The sequence below is a fragment of the Chlorocebus sabaeus genome, chromosome 20, assembly GCF_047675955.1.
Source record: "Chlorocebus sabaeus isolate Y175 chromosome 20, mChlSab1.0.hap1, whole genome shotgun sequence".
Lineage (NCBI taxonomy): Eukaryota > Metazoa > Chordata > Mammalia > Primates > Cercopithecidae > Chlorocebus > Chlorocebus sabaeus.
In genome coordinates, this window is record NC_132923.1 from 7,102,802 (window position 1) to 7,128,824 (window position 26,023).

Genomic DNA, 26,023 nt, shown 5'->3' on the forward strand with positions numbered 1-26,023 from the left:
CGAGCCGAAAAATATGCGCAAGCGAAAGCTCGGGAGCTCAATAAAAACTTTTAATTACACTTCAGAGACTTCGTACAGTGCAACAGTGAATATTCACTGTTAATATTCACAAGAGTCCATTTCATCAAACGTTCAGAGTCTGCCTTTTCATTCTCAATGCTCCAATCAGGTTTCCCGTCTTGGCCAGTCTCCCAGAGGTTTCTTTTAGCTTTGGTTACCGACCAAAACTCCAGTTTAGGGAGAATGGAAGTCCACAGTCCCATTCCCCACCAAAACATACTTCAGTCAAACCCAATCCCAGTCCCTAAAGAATTAGGAAAGTATGGGCCAAGGGTCCCTTTAATTATACACACATCACCCTTAAAACTGCGTGTGTGTACGAGAAACAAAGAATAAAACACAAGAGGGGCTGTAAAATACTGCAACAAGACAACAAAACAGAAGGAAAGTCTTGGGGGAGAAACACTAAGACGCGAGTGGCAGGATCCTACCTCCCGTCCGTGACACTTTCCCCATTGACACTTTCCCCATTGACACTTTCCCCACTGTGCCATGGTGAGGAAGGACTGAAGTCTCTAGGGTCTCTAGAGGTCTTGCTAGGATGAGCTTAAAGACATGGTGGGGGAGGGGGCCCCACTGCTTCCATTATATTTGTGGTTCTCAGGGTAAAGTGGTGAGGAGGGGCAGGAAGATTCAGAATGACTGGTGGGTCCAACCCTTTGGATGTGAACATTCCTGGATAGAAACTGGAGGACTCTCTTGACAAAGTGCAGGAAGGAATTAACAAAAATAAAATCAAGTGAAAGGGAAAAACCCTCAATGAGATCAAGATGGACAGTGGTGGTGGTGAAGGTAGAGAAGCGGTTTTCACAACCTGTTCTGGCCAGGGTGGAAGAATGTGCGGCAGCCATGAAGAAATATCAAGGCTTCAGGTAGCTAGCACCTTTCAAATTGGCACCATGGCCTTTCCCAGGGGGTGGGACCAATAGAGTTTGGAGGATCATCCAGGTCAAACGTCTCAGGTAGAAATGCAAGTTTTGACATGCCTTCTCTATTTGCTGCACCTCTCTACCTGCAACACAGGCTGGGGGGGAGTAGCAGTAGGGAGGATGAGGCAGGGAAGAAGGAGCACTCCTCTTCTAGCTCCTGAGGAGAGCATCAGATAATCTTGGCAGTATCAGGCTGGTAAATGCAGTGGTCCTTGTATTGGGTGACTTTCTGAACTGCTCTTTATGTTCTTCCAGTATCCCTCCACAGGGTAACATGACTGGGATGACTACGCATCCAGTGATGTGGATCTTAGAGATCGCCATAGTGAGACAACACTTGTTGCCATAAGTCTGAGTGATTGGGGTATTTATGTGTATGTTATGGCCACCTGGGGCAGAGAATCTCCTCACTGCCCTCTCCTAGGTTTGGCTCTGCTGGCCTGGGTAGATGTGCTGGGGAACACATGCCCTCTTGTTGCCTTCTAGATCAACTACTTTCTCAACCTGACTTCTCAAGGTAGTGCTCCAAGTCCAGTGCACCCAAGACAGCCTGATCCACTTAGAACTGTGCCCACCACGGGAGTCCTCTGGGCCAGGGGATGCCCCAGCTTAGACTCTCCTGGGGCTCCTGAGACTGAAGGGACAGGGAACTAGAATTGAGGAAAAAGTTACATTACATTTTTCTACCTGTCTTAGGAAGGGGGTGAGCTCTGACAGCAGGATTGGCGCTTTAGCAGTACTAATAGCCTGGTTCATAGATGTTAACACACACACGCACACACACACACACACAAAATAAAAGTATCAACATTTCTCCCCAACCTAATAACCCCTCCAAAGAGAGGACGAGTGCTCTGGAGAACCAGAGATTTTTTGCTGCTCCTGCTCCCTGTGCAAATAAGTGCCTGGCACCTTAGCCCCAAGTGCAGGGAAAAGCAGAGTCATCTAGTGGGCAGCTCGGTCCCAAAATAAAAATAAGCAAGGCTAAGAGATGAAGGGAGAGAGGGCTGATAGCAGCTGCTTGGAATCTGGGCTGAAAGCCCAAGAGGAAGAACCAGTGGTAGTAAGCAAGCTCTATGTACAGCTCTTCTCAGGGTCTCAGGGACACAGATGGAGGGGGAAGCCAGAAGGGCTAGCGGGGGGGGGGGGGGGGGGGGGGGCCTTTAGGCCAGTATGGAATACAGGGACTGAGTGAGGGAGCCCAGCTCAGAAGAGAATTTTAAATAGTGGGGGCAAGGGATCCAGGCGTGGAGCCTCTTCAGCAAGAGCAGTTCAAAGTCTCTATCCCTATCCCAGATAGGCCACCGGGCCCAGGGCAGGGCTGGGTGTGTGGTGGGGGCATCTGGAGAGGGTGCCATCCTCTCCACTCTGCCCCTGACCCACGGTAGTGTGGAAAACAGCAGGCTTCTCTCCCCACCACTGGTTACCAGTGTCTCGAGTCCACCAGTTCAGGTCGGAGGCTAAGTTTCTTGAGGCTCTCATAGCCCACCACAATGACAATGGTGGAAGGTGTGGCTGAGATGATTCTGGCCGAGAGGCCCTTCATGAGGCCCCAAGGCCCTTCTTCTGCCATCAGTTGTCTGAAGGTCAGGATGATGGAGTTCTTACCCTCAACCTGTAAAAGTCAACACAGTGGAGGGCCATTGTCTGTAGTCAGAGTCCGTCTGCTCAATCTCCATCGGCCTTAGGCTAAAGTGGGGAGAACTAGACTCAGACATCGGAAGGTGTGGATTCTGCTTGTGAGGGATGGTACAGCACAGTGATTTAGTATAAGCCCTGGTGCCTGACTGCCTGAGTTTGAATTCTGCTCCCCAGCCTACTAACAACATAACCTTGGATAATTTAACAATTTGTGCCCCGATTTCCTCAAATATAAAAGAGTGATAATAGTACCTGCACCATGAGGTTGTTAAGAGCAAGAAAGAAAATAATATTCATAAATACTAAAACAGTGGTGGCAGATCGTTTCAGTGTACAAAAAATGTTAACTATCATTGATATCATGAGATAATCTATGTAGCTATGAGTCTTTGAACTGGATGTTGCTCTTTGGTCTCAGGGAGGCTGGGTTAAACGCTCTCTAAGACCCTCTGCAGCTCTGCCAGTCTGATTTTGATTCTGATCATTTCAATCCCTTGAAGTTCTAGAGCTGGAACCTTCCTCTCCATCTCTGCCATCTCTCACACACCCCATGAACAAATATAGGCATCTTCCCTATCACACTGAAAGCCTGGCCAAGCAGAAATCACTTCTCTCTTCTTTCTCAACAGTTCCACACCCTCCCTGACCCCTAAACTATACCTTTATAAACGACCCCTAAACTATACCTTTATAAACCACCCCTCAGCCCCTTGGCCAATACAGGACAGATGCACTCCTTGTTCATACCGCCCCTTACATGATATGACCTTCACAAGGTATCCTAGCCATGGCTAAGAACATCTCCTGCTTCCGCCCCGCCTCCTTCAGCACCCTCCTACACACTCCCTTCTTCCTCTCCAATACTCTCTCCTGTGACCATCTCTGCTTCCCTAACCCTTCCACTTTTTCCACAGCCATGTCAAGGACTTTTTCACCTATGCCTCTGGGTCGTTCCAGCCTGGAAGCTCCTCAAAGTAGAGACCTGTCCTTTCCCTTGGATCTCCTCCTAGACCGCCCAGAATAAAGCTCAGGAAAGAATGAGGACTGACCCTGTGTGCTTTATTATTTGCAAACCAACCAGATGCCAGTATATTCATTTTCAAATGAGGGGGCATTCTTTCCTAGAAACAAAAATACCTATATTTATTACTTATCTCCTTCCCAACATCCTGGTACTAGGGAAGCTGATTTTATCCCTAACCTGTTATTTTCCTTCCCTCCTCCCCTCACCATAACCCAGGGACTTCATTCTCTTGTACAACTTTGATTCTCCACCTCAAATCAGACATAAAACTTTATATGGCAACACCTACTATTTGCATATTACATATCATTCAGATTCTATTTCCTTGGTCTAAGTGCTGTGTAACTGTCTTTAAGCTGACTGAAGACAGGCATTACTAAGGGCTTTGTCAGGGTTTTGCTGCATCCACACCATAAAATCTGTGAAACCTATTTAAGAAAAGTCACTCTCATAATCCATAGAGAACTTACGGCCTACTGGAAAAACCAGACAGACTTACGAATTAACTGAAATCAATATTTCTTATAACCACAAACCTGCAAGGTAAAGTAAAGAGTTGTTGACAGGCTATGCTAATAAGCTACGGAATAGGACTCCAGTAAAGGCTGGAAGAAACCAGTAAGATTTCCTGGAGGTATGGGCATGTGATGGAGGAGAGGTATGCGAGGTAGCAGACAGAGTGAGAAGCATTCCAGGTACTTTTAAGTGCTGGGCGGGCTTCCTTTTTTTTTTTTTTTTTTTGAGACAGAGTCTCACTCTGTCACCCAGGCTGGAGTGCACTGGCGTGATCTCGGCTCACTGCAACCTCCACCTCTAGGTTCGAGTGATTCTCCTGCCTCAGCCTCCCGAGTAGCTGGGACTACAGGCACATGCCAACACACCCAGCTAATGTTTTATTTTTAGTAGAGACAGGGTTTCACCATGTTGGCCAGGCTGGTCTCGAACTCCTGGGCTCAGGTGATCTGCCCACCTTGGCCTCCCAAAATGCTGGGATTACAGGAGTGAGCCAATGCACCTGGCTGTGGGCTGGCTTCTATAGATGCTAAGCACACAGAAGGGGCTTAGATGTTCAGGAGAAGACTGACTGGACTAGAGGGCCAGGAAACAAAGAGGTCAGGGCAACACTGGAGGGCTTGAAGGTCATGCTTCTAATGGTTTCTCCATGAGGAGGGTGAGGGAAGTGGCCAGTCTTACCTGCACGCGGGTTCGTATGACATCCATGGGATTGGTGAGGATGGAGGCAGTGGCTGCAGCCAGGGGCCCTGAGACGGCTTGGAAGACAATGTGAGGGCACTCCTTAGGACACAGGTAGGAGAGCTGCTCTGGAATCCAGGGAAAGACAATGGCTCAAGACACAAAGCACCACCGGTCTGGCCTCCCTGTGCTTGCTGCTTCTACCAGGTGGCTTTCCCAACCCAGACCGGCCCTCCACTCTTCGCCACCTTAGACACCTAACTCCTATCTTTTATTTTCTCTGCTTCCTTCAAAAAATTATTAAGTCTCAGGCCCTTTCCAGGAGTCATCTTGGAAATATCACCCATTTATTTTGATTGATTTTTTTTTCCGAGACAAGGTCTTGTTGTGTCACACAGGTTGGAGTGCAGCGGCATGATCATGGCTCACTGCAGCCTCACTCTCCCGGGCTCAAGCAATCTTCCCATCTCAGCCTCCCTAGTAGTTGGGTCTATAGGCTTGTGCCACCATGCCCAGCTAATGTTTTAAAAAATGTTTTGTAGTGCCGGGTGCAGTGGCTCACGCCTATAATCCCAGCACTGTGGGAGGCCGAGGCGGGCGGATCACGAGGTCAAGAGATCAAGACCATCCTAGCTAACACGGTGAAACCCCATCTCTACTAAAAATACAAAAAACTAGCCGGACGTGGTGGTGGGCGCCTATAGTCCCAGCTACTCGGGAGGCTGAGGCAGAAGAATGGCATGAACCCGGGAGGCGGAGCTTGCAGTGAGCTGCGATCGCGCCACTGCACTCCAGCCTGGGTGACAGAGCAAGACTCCATCTCAAAAAAAAAAAAAAAATTAGCCAGGCATGGTGGTGGGCACCTGTAGTCCCAGCTACTCGGGAGGCTGAGGCAAGAGAATGGCGTGAACCCGGGAGGCGGGGAGACTGCAGTGAGTGGAGATCACACCACTGCACTCCAGCCTAGGTGACAGAGCGAGACTCTGTCTCAAAAAAAAAAAAAAATAAGTTTTGTAGAGATGGGGTCTCACTATGTTGTACAGGCTGGTCTTGAACTCCTGGACTCAAGCAATCCTCCCGCCTCAGCTCCCAAATTACAGGTGTGAGTCACTACACCTGGCCAACATCATCCATTTAAACAGGACAAGATTCCTTGGAGAGGGAATACATTGAGTAACTCTGGTAGGATACATTTAAAACCAATGACATGGCCCGGCAGTGGTGGCTCAAGCCTATAATCCTAGCACTTTGGGAGGCCAAGAAGGGTAGATCACTTGAGCCCAGGAGTTTGCGACCAGACTGGACAACATGGTGAAACTCCTCCTCTACCAAAAATACAAAAATTAGCTGGGCATGGTGGCACAGGCCTGTAGTCCCAGCAACTTGGGAGACTGAGGTGGGAGGATCGCCTGAGTCCTGGAAGCAGAGGCTGCAGTGAGCCATGATCACGCCACTGTACTCCAGCCTGGGCGTCAGAGTAACACCCTGTCTCAAAGAAAAATTAAAGCTGGATGTGGTGGCTCACGCCTGTAATCCCAGCACTTTGGGAGGCAGAGGTGGGCAGATCACCTGAGGTCAGGAGTTCGAGACCAGGCTGGCCAACATGGTGAAACCCAGTCTCTACCAAAAATACAAAAATTAACCAGACGTGGTGGTGCACACCTGTAATCCCATCTATTCGGGAGGCTGAGGCAGGAGAATCACTTGAACCCAGGAGGCGGAGGTTGCAGTGAGCAGAGATTGCACCACTGCACTCCAGCCTGGGTGAGAGAGCAAGACTCCACCTCAAAAAAAAAAAAAAAAAAGAGATTAAAAATTAAATAAAAACTAGTGACACTGGGAACCAGGTGGGTCAGTCTTTTTGTTGCATACTACATACCCTTTCTTAACTTTTGAATTTTGAAAGATGTGCATGTTTTTAAAAATAAAAACAATATTAAAATAGAAAGTCACATCCTACAATGAGCACTTTTCTCCAGCTTATATCAAGAAAGAAAATTCATCTTTCAAAATGCTAATGAAGATAGAATGGCACCCAGGTTAACCCATCCCAGTACCACTGAGAAGTCTACCTGCAATTGAATTTTCTTTTTACTCTCTCTGGAGGTGAAAGACAACATGTTCATTCATTTATTCAACAAAGATTTATTGAGTGACTACCATGAGCTGGTCATCTTGGGTCCTGAGGATTTAACAGTAAATAAAAAAGCCTCAAATTCCTGTGCTTAGGAAATTTATATTCTAGTGTGAAGAGATAATAAACAAATAAAAAAGCAAAATACACAGCTATGTCAGCAGGTATGTGCTATACATAAAAATAAAGCAGGAAAGGGAGATAGGGAGGCCAAGGGTGGAGGGGAAGGGGTTGCCATTTTATCTTTTATTTTTTTTTCTCAGACCTCTCAGGGATAAAGGATGAAAGCCCATTCCAAGAAGGTGAAGTCTGAGCAAAGACCTGCGGGAGACAGTGCAAGCCACATGGATCTATGGACAGAGCTTTCAAAGAAGGGATAACATTCTGTCCAAGGGTCCTGAGGACAAGCATACAGCAAGTGTTCGAGGGGCAGCCAAGTCCAGTACCCTGGAGCAGTATGAGTAAGGGAAGGAACAGCATATGAGATCCAAGAGGTAAGTCACGTAGGGTTTTCTCTTCTATAGTTCAGTTGTCATACCTTTAAGAATTTTTTCCTCAGCCGGGCACGGTGGCTCACGCCTGTAATCCCAGCACTTTGGGAGGCAGAGGCAGGCGGATCACCTGAGGTCGGGAGTTTGAGACCAGTCTGACCAACATGGAGAAACCCCATCTCTACTAAAAATACAAAATTAGCCAGGTGTGATGGCGCATGCCTATAATCCCAGCTACTCGGGAGGCTAAGGCAGGAGAATTGCTTGAACCCGGGAGATGGAGGTTGCAGAGAGCCAAGAACACACTATTGCATTCCAGCCTGGGCAACAAGAGTGAAACCCCGTCTCAAAAAAAAAAAAATTTTTTTTTTCCTCATGCTCCTAGTTTTAGTTTGTGGCCAGGGAGAAGTAGGGAGGTGGAGGCAGGCAGAGCAGAAGTGAGAGCTTCCAAGTCGCAGGTGGCATGGCAGAATTCCCTAAACCTCACCAGAACCACCTCTCCCCCAGTTCTAATTACTGTCTTCCCCAGAATCAGCATACAGACAGAAACAAAGTGAACTGGTGGCTCAGCCTCACTTGTGTCCCGTTTCTCCCAAGAATAAGGCATTTTGCAATCATTAAACTGTAGCATCTGGGCCAGGCATGGTGGCTTACGCCTTTTGAAGGCTGAGGTGGGTGGATCACCTGAGGTCAGGAGTTCAAGACCAGCCTGGCCAACATGGTGAAACCCCGTCTCTACTAAAAATACAAAAAATTCACCGGGTGGGGCGGCGGGCGCCTGTAATCCTAGCTACTTGGTAGGCTGAGGCAGGAGAATTGCTTGAACCCGGGAGTTAAAAGTTGCAGTGAGCCAAGATCATGCCATTGCACTCCAGCCTGGGCAACAACAGTGAAACTCTGTTTGAAACAAACAAACAAACAAAAAACAACTGTAGCATCTGAACTGGCACTGCCTGCCTCCTTGGGCCTGTCTATTATGGCCTCCAGGCCTGCAAGCTATAGCAGGATCCAGATTCCAATTTTAATCATGCACATATGCCATTTTCCTGGGGCTTGGGGAGAAGATGGAACAAAAAAGCAAGAAAGTGGTAGAAATAACTCTGTGTCAGACAGGGCATGGTGGCTCACACCTGTAATCCCAGCACTTTGGGAGGCCGAGGCGGGCGGATCACCTGAGGTCAGGAGTTTGAGACCAGTCTGGCCAACATGAAGAAACCAGAAACCCCATCTCTACTAAAAAAACAAAATTAGCCAGGCATGGCGGCTCATGCCTGTAATCCCAGCTACTTGGGAGGCTGAAGCAGGAGAATCACTTGAACCTGGGAGGTGGAGGTTGCGGTGAGCCTAGATCACACCATTGTACTCCAGCTTGGGCAACAAGAGCGAAACTCCATCTCAAAAAAAAAAAAAAGAAGAAGAAAGGGCCGGGCACGGTGGCTCACGCCTGTAATCTCAGCACTTTGGGAGGCTGAGGCGGGCGGATGACAAGGTCAGGAGATCAAGACCATCTTGGCTAACACGGTGAAACCCCATCTCTACTAAAAATACAAAAAACTTAGCTGGGTGTGGTGGCGGGCGCCTGTAGTCCCAGCTACTCCGGAGGCTGAGGCAGGAGAATGGCATGAACCCAGGAGGCGGAGCTTGCAGTGAGCCAAGACCCTGCCACTGCACTCCAGCCTGGGCGACAGAGTAAGAAAAGAGAGGGAGGGAGGGAGGGAAGGAAGGAAGGAGGGAGGGAGGGAGGGAGGGAGGGAGGGAAGGAAGGAAGGAAGGAAGGAAGGAAGGAAGGAAGGAAGGAAGGAAGGAAGGAAGGAAGGAAGGGAGGGAGGGGAAAGAGGGACTCCACATCTTTCATTTTTCTCCATTAGTAATTTAAGAAACATTTAAGAATCTCTTATCTACCAGGCAAAAGATGAACTCAGGCTGACTTGGTTTAAATCCCTCTTGGCTAAGACTGGCTTGACTCTGGACAAGTATTTAATTATATAAATGAGTATTTACTTAATAATAGATGCCAGGCACCGCGATAAGTACCAGACATAGAACAGAGACATGGACAGGGAGATGCCTTCATGGAATTTATATTCTAAGGAGCTGGGAGTTGGGGGTAAAATAACTGCAAATTATGACAAGTACTAAGAAGGAAAGAAGGTGTTGAAATATAAAACAGAAAGAGCCCTCTTTCCAATAGAATAAAGTCCTTTTCACAAAGGTGATGTGTAAGCTGAAGCCTGAAGCATGAGAAGGAGCCAACCACATAAAGAACAGGGGAAAGGATGTCCAGGCAGAGAACATTATCAGCAAAGGCCTTGAGGCAAGAACAGAGCTTGATGTATACCAGAAACTGAGGGAAGAGTAGTGAGGAAGAGAAGAGTGGCACAAGGTGGGGCTGGAAAAGCAGATAGGAGTCAGATCAATAGAGATATATAGACCATGGAAAGGAAAATTGATTTTATTCTAGATGCCGGTAAGGCAGCACTGGCAGATTTTAAGCAAAAGGGAGTGGCGAGAACCAGTCTATTAATTCAAAAAACATTTACTGAGCAATTAAGGTTCACCAGACCCTGAGTTAGGTGTTGGGAGGTACAATAGTGAACAAAAACAGACACAGTCCCTGTTCTTATAGAACACTTACATCACAGGGTTATTGTGAGATTGGAATTATGAGATATGCAAGCCCTCAAACAGAGCCCTGGCACACATGGGCATTCAATAAATGTTAGTTTCCTCTCCCTTCAGTAGAAGAGATAAGGCACACACAAATAATATCAAGGCAAATGTATAACTGCCTTAAGAAAGATTCAATGTCATGGGGATGAAAAAGGGGAAAGATCATTTCTGGGTTAAGGGTTACATGGAGAGGAAGGAAGAGGAGGCAATAAGGAGCACTGAAGGTAAGTCACGATTGCACCAGGGGTAAGCAAACCTGGGAGGCATCTAGGTAGAGGGGTGGCAGGAACAAAACATGGTGGTAGGAGAGGTGACGTATGGTTGAGGAATTGTGCACTACCTGCCCAGGCTACAGCACAGACTGCCTATACCTAGGGGAGAAGCAAGAGATTTCACTCTTAAGGGAGGCTGAAGTCAGGCTGAAGAGTTTGGATTTTACTCAGTAAGCAGTGGAAGCCACTGAACATGACAACTCCAGTCGAAAAGTTCAGTCCATTAGAGATGTATGTGATGGACGGGAAGGAAGAGAACTCAGGAGGGAACAGCTAGAAGGCTGATGCAGCAGTCTGGGAGGAAGGTAACAGAGGCATGGTTCCCAGGGAAGGCAGTAGGAATGAAGAGAAAGTTGGGAGAAAAATTCTAGAGTTACCAGGACTAGACGTGGGGACAAGAAAGAAAGAGTGGTCAAGCACAATCCCCAAGACTTCAGTCTCAGTAATCTGAAGAATAACAAGGCCACTGACTGATGAAAGTAAGTCAGAAAAGACAGCCAGCTTGGGATGAAGACTAGTTACTTGAAGAAAGTTTTAGACATAAGTAGATGCATCTAGATGGAGAAGTCCTACAGTCAGAATGCCTGTCCAGAGCTCTCCACAGGCTAGTCTGAGAATGGAAGTAGAGATGATGGGCACATCAGAAAAATGCAGCTCTAATTGGTTTTTTGTTTGTTTGTTTGTTTGTTTGTTTTGAGAGGGAGTCTCGCTCTGTCGCCCAGGCTGGAGTGCAGTGGCGCAATCTCGGCTCACTGCAAGCTCCGCCTCCCGGGTTCCCGCCATTCTCCTGCCTCAGCCTCCTGAGTAGCTGGGACTACAGGCGCCGCCACCACGCCCGGCTAAATTTTTTGTATTTTTAGTAGAGACAGGGTTTCACTGTGGTCTCGATCTCCTGATCTCGTGATCCACCCGCCTCAGCCTCCCAAAGTGCTGGGATTACAGGCGTAAGCCACTGCACCCGGATGATGCAGCTCTAATTGTAAATGCAGTCAAATGAGGAGAGAACGCTAAAGACAGACTCCAGAGAAGATCCTCACATTTCCTGGGAAATGTTGTGGGTTTTTTTTGTTTTTTTTTTTGTTTTTTTCTGGGAAGCTTTTTTAACATTAAAGGGTCAGGATAGAGTCCAGGAACCTGGCTTTTAACAATACCCCAGAGGAAGCATTGTGCTAAATAGAAGTAATAGAGCTAGCAAAAAAAGAAGAAAGAAGAAAAGGAAGAAGAAAAAAGAAGGAAGAAGAAGAGAAGAAAGAAGAAGAGGGGGAAGAGGAGGAGGAAGGAAGAAGAGGAAGAGGAAGAAGAGGAAGAGGAAAAGGAAGAAGGAAGAAGAAAGAAGAAGCAATAATCAGAAAAACAAAAAAGCACCAGGAAAGTACAGAGCCACAGAAATAAAATCATTGCAGGTTAAGAAGGCATCAAAATTTTGGTCAGAAAAGTTTCCAATGGGGTGGGACAGAATACCCATTACCAAGGGTTGTGAGCCAACAGCAGGGATTAGGGAGGCTGCAAACATAGGCTGCCCTAACGGAGTTTTGTGGTTACTCAAAGCTGTGGATGGATGTCCCAGGGTAGCAGGCACACTCAAGTCCTGCTCTTCAACAATGCACCGTGCCCTTTGAGAAGGCAATCTGGCAGTATGTTTATGGAAGCCCTCAAAAATGTCATCTTTGACTCAGTAACCCCATTTCTAGGAAACAGGAAATACTTAAAAAGTAAAATGTCTTATGAACAAAGATACATCACAGGAGTGGAGAGGTTCAAAGTTATATCACACCTTGAATTTTAAATGCTGAGGGGCTGGTGGCTCAATCCTGTAATCCCAGCACTTTGGGAGGCCGAGGCGGGCAGATCACAAGGTCAGGAGCTACAGAACAGCCTGACCAACATGGTGAAACCTCATCTCTACTAAAAATACAAAAGTTAGCCAGCCATGGTGGCACACGCCTATAGTCCCAGCTACTCAGGAGGCTGAGGCACAAGAATCGCTTGAACGGCGGGGCGCGGTGGCTCAAGCCTGTAATCCCAGCACTTTGGGAGGCCGAGGCAGGCAGATCACAAGGTCAGGAGATCGAGACCATCCTGGCTAACACGGTGAAACCCTGTCTCTACTAAAAACACAAAAAACTAGCTGGGCGAGGTGGCAGGCGCCTGTAGTCCCAGCTACTCGGGAGGCTGAGGCAGGAGAATGGCGTAAACCCAGGAGGCGGAGTTTGCAGTAAGCCAAGATCGTGCCACTGCACTCCAGCCTGGGCGACAGAGCAAGACTCCATCTCAAAAAAAAAAAAAAAAGAATCGCTTGAACCTGGGAGGTGGAGGTTGCAGTGAACCAAGATCTCACCACTGCACTCTAGCCTAGGTGACAGAGTGAGACTCCATCCAAAAAAAAAAAAAAAAAAAGCGGAGGAAAACATCCAACTCAAAAGCTCACTATTACCCATCAGATTTGTCTTCAAATCCTAAACATCCCATAGCTTTTGTCCTCCCCAACCTTCCAGTGACTCCAAAGCACACAGAGCATATGCTACACACTGTTCTAGTCTTTTTACCTGTCTGCTTCCCTCACTACATTAGAAGCTCCTTGAAAGTAAAACTATGTTTTATGCATCTTTAAATCCTCTTGGATTCAAACATTTGCTGAATGAATGATCCATTCCCCCATTAAATCTCACCTCCGCTCTAACATGCACAAAGCAACAGTATCTCAGCCCCATTAGAAATCCCACTTTCCTCCCCCACTGTCCTGGCCCCTGCTTACCTGCGTAGAAGTGATAGAAGGGCCACCAGACAGCACTGTTTGGGATATAGGTAAGCAGTGAAGCCACATAGCCTCGATAGAAGCCGCGAAGCCCATCAGCCCGCAGGATCTGCCTGATGATGTCCTTGGTTTGGCCAAAGGCAACTACCCCTTGTCCCTCTGGGTTCCCCCGCACCTGAAAGCGGCCCATTTTCTCACCCTTGCGCTGCATCATGAGGTGCTGGGAGACTACATCAATGGGCACTGTGATGCTCTGGGCCACAAGGGAGGCTGAGCCACCAGCCACCAGTGATTTGACTGTGTTACTCTGGCTGTAGTCAGCCACAAACTTCCGGGTGAGCTCATAGGTGGTGACATAACACTGGCCAGAGATGAGGGTGAAGGTATTGACCAGGAAACCTCGGTAGAGGCCAGTGATACCATCTGCTCGCAGGATCTTGATGAAGGCATCGAAGGTCCCATGGTAGAGGCTCTTCCCCTTCTGAACTTGCAACCGGGTGCGGATGAGGGTGAATGGGTAGACACTGACACGGATCATCATTGTCATTGCCACACCAAATACGTAGAACTTCTTCTTGTCCAGGTGTTCCCACTCGATGATCTGGATGTTGCGTTTGTCCTCCATGGTGCCTGAAGACCTGGGATTTGAGCAGCATGGAGGGATATGAAGAAGGAAGTCAGAGCTTTGTGCTTTCCCCTTCTGGCTGGGCTCTAAAGTCCCATTCTCAGACCTCATCTCCAGGACACTCACTTGCCCAAAGCTTGGACTCCACCCAACCTGGCTCTGTCAATCCACACTTGAGTCTTCCTTCATAGATCAGGATACTGTCCCCTTCTGTCTTTGGCCAGGCCTTCCTTACTCAGTTTCCCTCCTCCAGAAATTGTCCCTCACTTCAGTGATTCCCTTGGCTCCATGGCCTCCTCAGCTCCCTACAGCTTACAGGATCTTCTATCCTGACTCTCTGGGCCCTGGTGTCACTACCCTGACCAGGGACCATTCTTTTTATCTGGCTCACCCAGGCAGAGCTCAGGATGCTGTGGACCAACCAACTACCTGACAGGATGCAGGGCCTTTAAGCAGGTGAATGGGACGTCACTAAGTGACATTTTGGAGGCTCCTGAAGGCTGAAAGGGACTGTTCCAGTTTTGATGCTCCTGGGCCTACTGAGGAGGCATCACCTTTGGCTGTGCACCCGCAGCAGGGTGCCTCTGATTGCAAACTGACTCATTTTTGTCTCCGGTTTCCCATGTTGGCCTCTCAGAGCTCCCCTGACCCACAGTCACTACATTTACATGATATTTTCTCCTGTCTGCATTGGAAGAAAGTGTGGGCAAGTGGGGCTTTCACACCACAGGGCACCCCCCACCACCTCCCTTTCCTCCAGCAAAAGGATTTAGAAAGTCAGGAACAGGTCAAAGGGCAGAGTCCTCTTCAGTTATTAGATAACTAACTCTGAGAAAAACAGAAAAGAACCACCTGAGAGCTAAGTAGTTTCCCTGGAGAGTCTGGAGAACTACAGAGTACAGAACATGTTGGACTGCATGCTTTCAACTCTAAGCGTATAAACCACAACCTCAGTCTTAGATAATGAGGGGGGAGAAGTGACAGAGGAGATAGACTCTGACTTCAAGAAACCGTCTGTTCAAGAAGACACAGTATCGCTCTGGGGAATGGACACAAGATACAAAGGAAAAGCCTGGACATGGTGGCTCACGCCTATAATCCCAACACTTTGGGAGGTGAAGGTGGGAGGATCACTTGAGCCCAGGAGTTCAAGGCCAGTCTAGGCAACATAGGGAGACTCCGTCTCTACAATATATAAAAATAAGTTAGCCGGCATGGTGAAACCCCCCTGTCTCTACTAAAAATACAAAAAATTAGCCGGGCGTGGTGGCAGGCGCCTGTAGTCCCAGTTACTCAGGAGGCTGAGGCAGGAGAATGGTGGGAACCCGGGAGGCGGAGCTTGCAGTGAGCCGAGAATCGCACCACTGCACTCCAGCCTGGGTGACAGAGCAAGATTCCATCTCAAAAAAAAAAAAAAAGCTGGGCATGTTGGCATGCACCTGTGGTCCCAGCTACTTGGGTGGCTGAGGTGGGAGGCTCACCTGAGCCTGGGAGGTTGAGGCTGCAGTGCGCTGTGATCACACCACTGCACTCCAGCCTAGGAGACAGAGTGAGACTCCATCTCAAAAAAAAAAAAAAAAAAAAAAGATACAGAATGAAGGAAACAAGAGCATGTTAATGCACATGTAGCCCTTATGTTAAGTGTATCCAGTGCCTAGAATTTCAAACAAAACTAACAAGCTTACTAATTTCAAAACCGTATAAAATCAGGAGCTTCACATTTAGGAAATGTCAAATCAGAGGATATCATTTATTAGACATATTTAGTGGTAATACGATGTGCTCCAGTATAGCCCACCACTGTTCTGTAAGATACTAGAAATTTTCAGCCAGAAAGGGAGAGTGGGAAAATAAATTCCAGGAAGTGAGAAGCAGGGGCTCCCCAGACTTTAAGAGAAATCCCAGAGAACGGAGGTAGCCACATCACAGGGACAACTCTAGGGGGCTGAAACATTCTACACTAGCAGTTCCATTAGCAAACCTCATGCCAAGCATCTAATCACAGTCCATCCTCAACCACCTTCCCCAACCAAAGGTCCTAACTCAGGCTTTAGGTAGCTTTTATTCCATGAGAACTGCCTTTTGGTTACCATGGAAGCAAGGGCAGCTTTTCAGGATTCTCTGAGCTGGACTGTATAACTTTTGTTAACATAGGGACTACCTGCAGTGCAAACTGAGTACTTGAGAGCTGAGGGGAAACCTCAGCTTCAAGGTAAGGATTGAGCGAGGTGCACATAACCTGCACAGGCTTCCTATAGGACAAAGCAGTTTGAATTAAGGATAATCCATGTAGACAGTGAAAGGGAGAGAACAAAGGCTTGGAAATGAGAAGACAGAAGTCAACTGGATTGGCAAGACTGGAAAATCTAGGCTGTGGAAAATGAGCTGCAGGCAAAGTTCTGTCGTCAAGAGAACCCCTAGAACAATGATATGCCACTTGCTGTAGGCAAAGGTGGCCCTCCTCCCCAGCCTCAGCCTGGAGGACCCACTAAGTCCTGTGGGATAATATTCTCCTTTGAGCCCTTCAAAAGGTGGTCACTGTCTCTCCTGCTCCAGAGTGGCTGCCATCCAGGGTCGCAAGATCATATTTCCAACACCAGTGAGAGGTGAGAAGACACAGAGAAACAACAGGATTGACTCACTGTCTATATCTCATGTAATCCTTACAATTTAACTTGTGTACAGTTAGACACTTCTGATAAATGAGGAAATGGAGGGTCAGATACATTAAAAGTAACAGGCCCAAGGTCACATAGCTGATCAATGGAAGAGGCAGATATGAGCCAAGATTTCTTCTCTACTCCACCATGCCTTCTACCTTACGGGATTTGAAGAATTCTAACACAAATCACTGTTTAAGGCCAAGTCATTCCCACCTCTGGAAGGCAGAATTAATGCCCTTATGGCTGCAGGTCACTCAACAGTTAAGCATAAGCTCCTGTCCATGCAGATGCCCAGAGAGTTCTTGCAGCTCTGTTCCAGAGAAACCAAGAACTGCCTCTGCTTTCCTAGTGTGTCTGTGGAGTGACCAAGCTTAGTGGCTGAGCAGTCACCCTGTCAACACAGACAAATACAGCTGGGTTCAAGCAGGAGGGCCTCCTGCCAGGCACATGCAAAATGCGTGCTCTACAGGGCAGAGGGTCAGAGCAGCTAAACGACAGAGCAACCAGGGATTCTGTTCCAGGACCTGGTTTCATGGCACCTTCTCAATTTATCAAGCTGAAACACCAAGTACCAGCATCTCCTGATGAGAAATCCTAAGACAGGATCCGATTTCCCACCTTGTCTCCATCTCTCACATACGCCAATCTATTTTAAACTCCCACAAGGAAGTGGGGACTTTCTGAGGCAGGTAACTCCTATCCAAGGGTCATGCCTTAGAGGGATAAGCCACTACAACAGAAGAGGAGAGGGCACTACACCCACTCCCTTTACCCCTTCAAAAGGGGCAGGCTGCTCCTAAAACGTAGGATCTCAACCTGCTCTTCGTTACATAACTTCCAAACTTCTTGCAGAAATATCAATCCCATTCTTCTTGTTTTGCCCTCTGAAAAATCCTCGTTGCAGATACCCATATGCAAAGTTCCTCCAGCCTTCCCTTCTCCCAACTTAGCCCAACTTCTTTAGGGCTCTTTCTCAGACCCTCACGTGCATGGTTCCAATTCCGGATTTTCTTCTACTTTTTAACACTGCTCAGGTACAAATGCTGAAGTGCTTCCTCTGGGGACCTAACAGGTGACCCAGAATTAGTGAGTGCTTTGTCCTGAAGTCATCAAGTGAAGTGTTAGAGGCAGAGCTCCCAATACTGACCCCACCAATGGAAAGGGACAAATTGGCATATGCCTCCTCCTCTTCACCTCTACTCTCCTTGTACCAGAAAATTCACATGGGACTGACTATTCACTAGGTTCTGGGATAAGATTCTGGCTCGAGAGAAGGCAGTGTCACCTGGAAGGCAAGGTCATACAACGGAAAGAACACCAGCAATCGGGAGATCCATGGTGAATTTCACTTCCATTACTCAGTAGTATAAGACTGGAACCAAGTCACTTCACTGAAATTCAGTTTCCTTGTCTGTTGAATCAGGCTAATAAAGCCTATCAATGCTGTATAAGAGTTTTGGTGCAATTCATATGAGTTAATAATTGTGAAGGCATTTTGTTAACAGCAAAGCATTATCATTACAGAAAGTTCCACTGGACAGTGATGCTCTAAGTCCTTGCCACCCAAGGTGGTCCACGGACTTGCATCATGGACATCATCACCTGGGAGCCTGTTAGAAATACAGAATTTCAGGGTGCACCCTAGACTTGCTGAATAAGAACCAAACTTTTATAATATATAAGTTTGGGAAGCATTGCTTTAAGTATTAAGGATTGTCAGCATTATAAGAATTGTAATGGCCAGGCGTGGTGGCTCATGCCTGTAATCCCAGCACTTTGGGAGGCCGAGGCGGGTGGATCATGAGGTCAGGAGATCGAGACCATCCTGGCTAACACGGTGAAACCCCGTCTCTACCGAAAATACCAAAAAAAAAAATTAGCCGGGCATGGTGGTGGGCGCCTGTAGTCCCAGCTACTCGGGATGCTGAGGCAGGAGAATGGTGTGAACCTGGAAGGCGGAGCTTGCAGTGAGCCAAGATCACGCTATTGCACTCCAGCCTGGGCAACACAGCGAGACTCTGTGTCCAAAAAAAAAAAAAAAAAGGAATTGTAACAACTACTCCAGGACTCTGGGACCATTATGAGTAGGTTAGGAGCCCTCTGACTCCATCCTGACTTGTCAGTAGAATTGAGCACAATGATGACCATTTGATCGATTCGGATCTTTTCAAATCAAATCATCTTCTACAACTCCTGACAAGACATCCATGGGTCCCCACTTCTCAGTTGGAAACAGAGAATAGAGACCAATACCCTCTATTCCTTCTGTTCTCCCTATTGCATCTGCATCCTGGGAGCTATCTACCACATGAACGTGAATATATGTACATGCTTGCCCCCCTGTCCTACTGAATATACATTTCCCTAGGGGAATGCCTGGGGATGCCTTCGAACCCTCCTTCAAGATCATCTCCTCCCTACCTCGGACATGGTGAGATTCCCACCCAGCTTTCCTTCGGTCTTCCATAGGTACCCACGTGATCCCTCATCACAGACAACACATGACAATCCTCTCAAGATACTCCGTGGGACACCCCCTTTATACAGCCTCTGTCCTGGCCCCCGCACACCCAACTCTGGCTCTTCGAACATGCCCCCTGCCGTGCTTCTTCGCTGTCAGCGAATCTCACGCTCCTCTGCCAGGAAGAGACGCCTCACAGCAGTTGTCCTTCATTCCCAAAACTGTATGGCACCACTGTATGGCACCACAGCCTGGCACCCCAGGCATCCTTTGCCTCCTTGACAAGTGCAGATCCTCAGAGACCTTAGTTGTCAGGGACCCCGAGCCGGTGGCTTATTACCTTCTCAGACTCCGGCGGCTCCGCCGCGTCTGAGGCGAACTCCAAGCCCGGACCTCTAGGCCGCAGCCCCCAGTCTATCCGTCGTTCCCAGCGAATGCCGTCCGCCGGTCGCATCTTCCTCCATCTCGACTCGGCTCCCGGTACTGCCGGAACCGGAAACTTGGACTCTGTCATTACCGCCCCCTGCGGGGGGCGGAGGATGAGCTGTCGACGATTCCGCCAATGGCGTTTGAGCCTTTGAGCCTCCCAGGAGCGAGGATGGGCTGCCCTTCCGAGAACGGACGGCCTCCTGGTGGCCATCTTGGATTTGGGCAGTAGCCACGCCTTCTTTACCTTCGTTATGCCCTCAGCGTTAAGGCGCCTGCGTGTTCTGGTTGGGCTCTTTCTAATTGGCGGAAATTGAATCACCAGACGCTTATTGAAGATCCAGTTGTAAATAGGGGCACCTTGTGTTTGGGGGTGTTGGAACCTTTATATTCAATTCAAGGCTGGGCACGGTGGCTCACACCGGTAATCTCAGAATTTTGGGAGGCCGAGGCGGGCGGATCACCTGAAGTCAGAAGTTCGAGACCAGCCTGGCTGCCTTGGCGAAACCCCGTCCCTACTAAAACTACGAAATAAATTAGCCGAGAGTGATGGCGCGCGCCTGTAATCCCAGCTACCCGGGTGGCTGACGCACGAGAATCGCTTGAACCCGGAGGTTGGAGTGAGCCGAGATCGTGCCACTGGACGGCGACAGAGCGAGACTCTATTTCAAAAAGAAAAAAAAAAAAAGAACAAATCTAATGTGAGATTTTTATATAACTTTTTCTTCTTTCCTCTTTTTTGTTTTTTAGAGTCACAGTATTACTGTATCGCCCAGGCTGGAGTGCAGTGGCAAGATCATAGCTCATTGTAACCTGAACTCCTGGGCTCAAGCGATGCTGCGGACTCAGTCTCCTAAAGCACTGGGATGACAGGCGTGAGCCACTGTGCTGGTCGCATTTCTCATTATTTATAGAGCCAAAATAGTAGACGTCAACATGCAGCAGGAATGACTGAGGATACACAGCCAATTTTGAAGTTTGGGAACTCAAAAAACTGCAGGAATGGGGGACAACCTGAAGGTGGAGAAAAATGACATTAAGGGTCTCTTCCAGCTTTTGAAGCTGTTTGCCTGTATATGGAGTTAAAAGAAGAGGAGGGAGCACTTTAAATGAGGGGCTAGGAGGCATAGGCTGCAGAGTCAGTTCATTTCAAAGTTGATATCTCTACAATTCAACGACAAAAAGACAAACAACCAAATTAAAAAATAACACAGAAGGGTAAGGTAAGTCTCCATTAAACACAGGAAAGAGACTGGAAAACTCCTCTTTGGATCCTGTCTATAGTCGCAGGTGAAATAAAAGAAATAAAAGGAGAGAAAAATGGGCAAAAGACTTGAATAGACCTTTCCCCAAAGAAGATATACAAATGGCCACAAAGCACATGAAAAGATGCTCACCATCATTAGTCATTAAGGAAATGCAAATCAAGTTGATAAAATGCCACTTCACACCCACTAGGGTGGCTAAAATTAAAACAAACAAAAAGCAGAAAATGAGCGTTGGTAAGGATGTGGAGAAATTGGAACCCTCAGATATTGCTGGTGGGAATGTAACATGCTACAGCTGCTGTGGAAAACAGTGGCAGTTCCTCAATAAACTAAACATAAAATTAGCATATGATTCAGCAATTTTACTCCTGGGTATATACCCAATACAATTGTAAACAGACATTCAAACAAAAACTCATACACGAATGTTTATTTTTAGCAGCACTATTCACAACTGCCAAAAGTAGAAGCAACTCAAATGTCCATCAACCCATGAATGGGTGAACAAAATGTGGTATATTTACACAGTGGAATAGTATTAAGCAATAAAAAGGAATGAATGTATGCTACAACATAGATGAACCTTGAAACCATTAAGCTAAGTGAAATAAACCAGATACAAAGGCCACATATTATGTAATCCTATTTATTCCAAATAACCAGAATAGACAAATCTATAGAGACAAAAAGCAGTTTAGTGTATAAGTGATTGCCGGGAGTCTGGAGATTAAGGGAGAGGATGGAAAGTAACTAATGGGTTCAGGGTTTCCTTTTGGGCAATGAAAATGTTCTAGAACTAGGTAGTGGTGATGGTTGCACACTATTGTGTACGTATTAATGTTATTAATAGTAAATTTTATGTTATGTGTATTTTACTGTTTTTATTTATTTATTTTATTTATTTATTTATTTTTTTTTTGGAGATGGAGTCTCATTCTGTCTCCCAGGCCAGAGTGCAATGGCATGATCTTGGCTCATTGCAATCTGCCTCGCAGGTTCAAATGATTCTCCTGCCTCAGCCTCCCAAGTAGCTGGGAGTACAGGCACCAGCCACTATGCCTGGCTAATTTTTTGTATTTTTAGTAGAGATGGGCCTTCACCATGTTGGCCAGGCTGGTCTCAAACTCTGACCTCAGGTGATCCACCTGCCTCGGCCTCCCAAAATGCTGGGATTACAGGTGTGAGCCACCGCGCCGGGCCTACTATTTTTAAAAATTGATATTTCTAGGATGGATCCCTCCTCCTAAACTCCAGACTTATTTATAACTGCCTCAAAATATCTAATGGACATTTCAATCTTAGTGTGATGGTTAGTTTTCTATCAACTTGGCTAGGTTATACCACCTAGTTATTCAATCTAACACTAATATAGACCAGGCACAGTGGCTCACACCTGTAATCTCAGCACTTTGGGAGGCAGAGGCAGGTGGGTCACTTGAGATCAGGAGTTCGAGACCAGCCTGACCAACATGGGGAAACCCTGTCTCTACTAAAAAGAAAAAAAATACAAAAATTAGCCAGCTGTGGTGGCACGTGCCTGTAGTCCCAGCTACTTGAGAGGCTGAGGCATGAGAATCACTTGAACCCAAGATGTACAGGTTGCAGTGAGCCCAGATTGCACCACTGTACTCCAGCCTGGGCAATAGAAGGAGACTCTGTCTCAAAAAACAAACAAACAAAAACCCCACTAATTTAGATGTTGCTATAAAGGTTATTTTGCTGGCACAGTTAACATCTAGTCAGCTGACTATAAGTAAAGGAGATTGTCTCAATAATGTTGGTGGGCCTCATCTAATGGTTTGAAAAGCCTGAAGAGCAAAACCGAAGTTTCTCTGAGGAAGAAATTCTGCATTAAGACTGTAACATCACCTCCTGCCCCCAGAGTTCCCAGCCTGCAGGACTGCCCTACAGATTTCAGACTTGCCAGCTCCTACAATCAAATAGCCAGTTCCTTGAAAAAAGAAAAAAGAAATATGCAGGCCAGGCGCAGTGGCTCATACCTGTAATCCCAGCACTTTGGGAGGCCAAGATGGACAGATCACTTGAGGTCGGGAGTTCAAGACCAGTCTGGCCATCATGGCAAAACCCTGTCTCTACTAAAAATACAAAAATTAGCTGGGCATGGTGGCATGTGCCTGTAATCTTGGTCACTCAAGAGGCTGAGGCATGAGAATTGCTTGAACACGGGAGGCAGAGGTTGCAGTGAGCTGAGATCATGCCACTGCACTCCAGCTTGGGCGATAAAATGAGACTCTGTCTCAAAAAAGAAAAAGAAAAACTTGTTTATGTATATAAATGCTCTGGCCAGGCACGGTTGCTCATACCTGTAATCCTAGCACTTTGGGAGGCTGAGGCGGGTGGATCAAGAGTTTAGGAGTTTGAGACCAGCCTGACCAACATAGTGAAACCTCGTCTCTACTAAAAATACAGAAATTAGCCAGGCGTGGTGGTGGGTGCCTATAGTCCCAGCTATTCAGGAGGCTGAGGCATGAGAATGGCATGAACCCGGGAGGCGAAGGTTGCAGTGAGCCACTCCAGCCTGGGTGATAGAGCAAGACTCAGTTACAAAAAAAAAAAAAAAAAAAAAAAAAAAAGGCTCTGTATATAGAATATATATATATTCTATATATACATAGTTTACATATTATAATACATTTTTATATATTATAAATTTTGTATATTGTAGGAGAGCGGTCAGGGTGGTGGGAGAAATTACAGGGAAAGACACAAGCCTTCTTGGAAGGCCAGGAGGTTTTGCAAAAGCTTTGAAAGAAAATTTGGCTGAAGGCAGCCAATTATCTCATTCGGAGCCTGAGAGCAAAGGGCAGATAACAAGGGAATGTAAAGGAACTTATCTAGATAAATTTGTTTACTCCTGCCTCCAGAAACCAACCTTTGATCATTTGCACACAGGACTGGTCTCTACTTGGGGGGTTGACAATGTTTATTACCCACAAATTGTGTTTGCTCCAAGCCTTTGTCATTAAATCTGTACTAAATAAATGTGAACATCACCGGCTTGGCGGGGCTGCGAACTCTCTTCAGCCCCTAGTGCTGGTAGTTCCCTAGCTGGCTCTTTCACTGGACACCTATGTCTGAGTACTCCTTTCATTCATTGCTCGGCGAGAGTCTGTGGGACAGATTTGGCAGCTGGTGCCCCATGTGAGGAATGCTGCAATGGATCGCAGTGGAACCCTCAAAAACAAAGGTGAAGAGACTGTGCAGTCAGTAAGTCAGTAAGTCATTGGTGCCTGCTCAGGATTTCCAAATTCGAGGGAATTGTTCACACTAGGGTTTCATCATGGACAACAGTTGTATCAGCTCAAGAGCAGCAGTATATAAAAGTGTTGAAACATGGCCTGGCACGGTGGCTTACGCCTGTAATCCCAGCACTTTGGGAGGCCGAGGCAGGCAGATCATGAGGTCAGGAGATCGAGACCATCCTGGCTAACTCAGTGAAACCCCGTCTCTACTAAAAATACAAAAAATTAGCCAGGCATGGTGGCGGGTGCCTGTAGTCCCAGCTGCTCAGGAGGCTGAGGCAGGAGAATGGCGGGAACCCGGGAGGCGGAGCTTGCAGTGAGCCGAGATCGCACCACTGCACTCCAGCCTGGGTGAGAGTGAGATTCCGTCTCAAAAAAAAAAAAAAGTATTGAAACGGCTGCTTAAAGCTAGCAGAGCCTCGGTTTCGCAGGCTTAATTAAGGGACCTAATGCAAACTGTTGTTTCCCATAACCCATGATTCCCAGAAGAAGGCACACTAGACATAGAGCTCTGGGAACAAGTGGGAAGAAATCTTAACATTATGCACAAGGGTAACGGGTCCAAGTAACATCTCTAATGTTATGGGTGTTAGGGCTGCTTTGGCCCCGCTCTACGCAGAAGAGCCTAAAAAGGGAAGGGAGAAGAAACCGCCACCTTCCTAACTGCCTCCCTCTGCCTCAGCCCTGCTATCACCAGGCAAAAATACCTGAGCCCCCTCCTCCAATAAATTGGAAAAAAGACAAGGGATATGTTACAGCTATGGGACCCTATCTTAGGCAAGTGGCATTAGAAGGGGAGCTCTTAGCCTGCCTGGTAATGCAAGATTGACAAGGCAATCAGTTACATTAACCCATTTATTTTGGTGTTATAAAGAGATAAGAAAAAGCATTAGAGAAAACAGAGCTGCTAGCCCATTTACAAAAGGATTAATTGAGGCCATAGCAGACAACCTCTGTATGACTCCATGGGACTGGTCAATGCTAGCAAAAACAACTTTAAACACCAGTTAATACCTCCTCTGGAGGGCAGAATTTGATGAATTATGTAAACAACAAACCCTTTTCTAGTAATGGCCACTGTTATACCTCCCCTACCCCTAACATTGGCTCTTCCCAAAAGGTCTGGCAAATGGAGACTTTTGCATGACTTACGGGTTATCATTGCTAATTTGCAACCTATGGGGCCCCTTCAACAGGGGCAGGTGCCTGTAATCCCAGCTATTCAGGACGCTGAGCCAGGAGAATCACTTGAACCTGGAGGCAGAGGTTGCAGGGAGCCGAGGTCACGCCACTGCAGCACTCCAGCCTGGGTGACAGAGTGGGACTCCATCTCAAAAAAAAAAAAAAAAAGGCAATGAGGCTCATGCCTGTAATCCCAGCACTTTGGGAGGCCAAGGAGTGAGGATTGCTTAAGTCCAGGAGTTCAAGAACAGTCTGGGAAACATAATAAGATCCTGTCTCTATAAAAAAATAAAAAATTAGCCAGACATGGTAGCATATGCCTATAGTCCCACCCACTCAGGAGGCTAAGCAGGAAGCTCATTGAGCCCAAGAGCTTGAGGGTGCAGTGAGCTACAGTCGAGCCACTGCACTCCAGCCTAGGCAACAGAGTGAGACCCTGTCTCAAAAAAAAAAAAAAAAAAAAAAAAATTGTAGACACCCTTCCCACTCCCAAACTGCTTTCCCGAGATCCATTTTTTCCCTACAGTACATCACCATCTAATGTACCCTACCTAGCTTACTTATTTATACAGTTGAACCTTGACCAACATTAATTTTAATTACATAAGTCCACTTTTAAGCATATTTATTTTTGTTTTTGAGACAGAGTCTTGCTCTGTCACCCAGGCTGGAGTGCAGTGGTGTGATCTTGGCTCCCTGCAACCTCCGCCTCCCAGGTTCAAGCAATTCTACTGCCTCAGCCTCCCAAGTAGCTGGGATTATAGGCATATGCTACCACACCTGGCTAATTTTTGTATTTTTAGTAGAGACGGGGTTTCACCATGTTGGCCAGGCTGGTCTTGAACTCCTGACCTCAGGTGATCCGCCCGCCTCAGCCTCCCAAAGTGTTAGGATTACAGGTGTGAGCCACTGCACCCAGCTTAAGCAGATTTTCTACAGCCTCTGCCCTAAGACAGCAGGACCAA

The 26,023-nt window shown here is 47.1% G+C and overlaps 1 protein-coding gene and 1 pseudogene across 3 annotated transcripts; one reads left to right on the forward strand and one right to left on the reverse strand.

Moving 5' to 3' along the window:
• Positions 1-29: 29 nt before the first annotated feature.
• SLC25A44 (solute carrier family 25 member 44) lies at positions 30-19,409 on the reverse strand. Of its 3 annotated transcripts, none has more exons than XM_007976749.3 (4): positions 19,260-19,409; positions 13,171-13,808; positions 4,849-4,976; positions 30-2,604 (listed from the first exon to the last, which is right to left on the reverse strand). In XM_007976749.3, the coding sequence occupies exons 2-4, from the start codon at positions 13,793-13,795 to the stop codon at positions 2,413-2,415; spliced, it is 945 nt and encodes a 314-aa protein (XP_007974940.1). In that variant the 5' UTR covers positions 13,796-13,808; positions 19,260-19,409; the 3' UTR covers positions 30-2,412. The 3 variants fall into 3 exon arrangements, with proteins under 3 accessions (XP_007974940.1, XP_037853703.1, XP_037853704.1); XM_037997775.2 differs by having other exon boundaries at positions 13,369-13,808; positions 19,260-19,403; XM_037997776.2 differs by lacking the exon at positions 4,849-4,976 and having other exon boundaries at positions 19,260-19,403.
• Positions 19,410-20,503: 1,094 nt separating this feature from the next.
• LOC119624631 (small nucleolar RNA SNORA26) lies at positions 20,504-20,637 on the forward strand (annotated as a pseudogene).
• The last annotated feature ends 5,386 nt before the right edge of the window (positions 20,638-26,023 follow it).

What these genes read in the sequence shown, in the direction of transcription:
- SLC25A44 (XM_007976749.3), bottom strand. Translation starts at nt 13,795, where the DNA reads ATGGAGGACAAACGCAACATCCAGATCATCGAGTGGGAACACCTGGAC. An exon ending in CTTCTATCACTTCTACGCAG is followed by an intron (nt 4,977 to 13,170) that starts GTAAGCAGGGGC and finishes CCTGGATTCCAG; the next exon opens with AGCAGCTCTCCTACCTGTGT. An exon ending in TCATACGAACCCGCGTGCAG is followed by an intron (nt 2,605 to 4,848) that starts GTAAGACTGGCC and finishes TGACTTTTACAG; the next exon opens with GTTGAGGGTAAGAACTCCAT.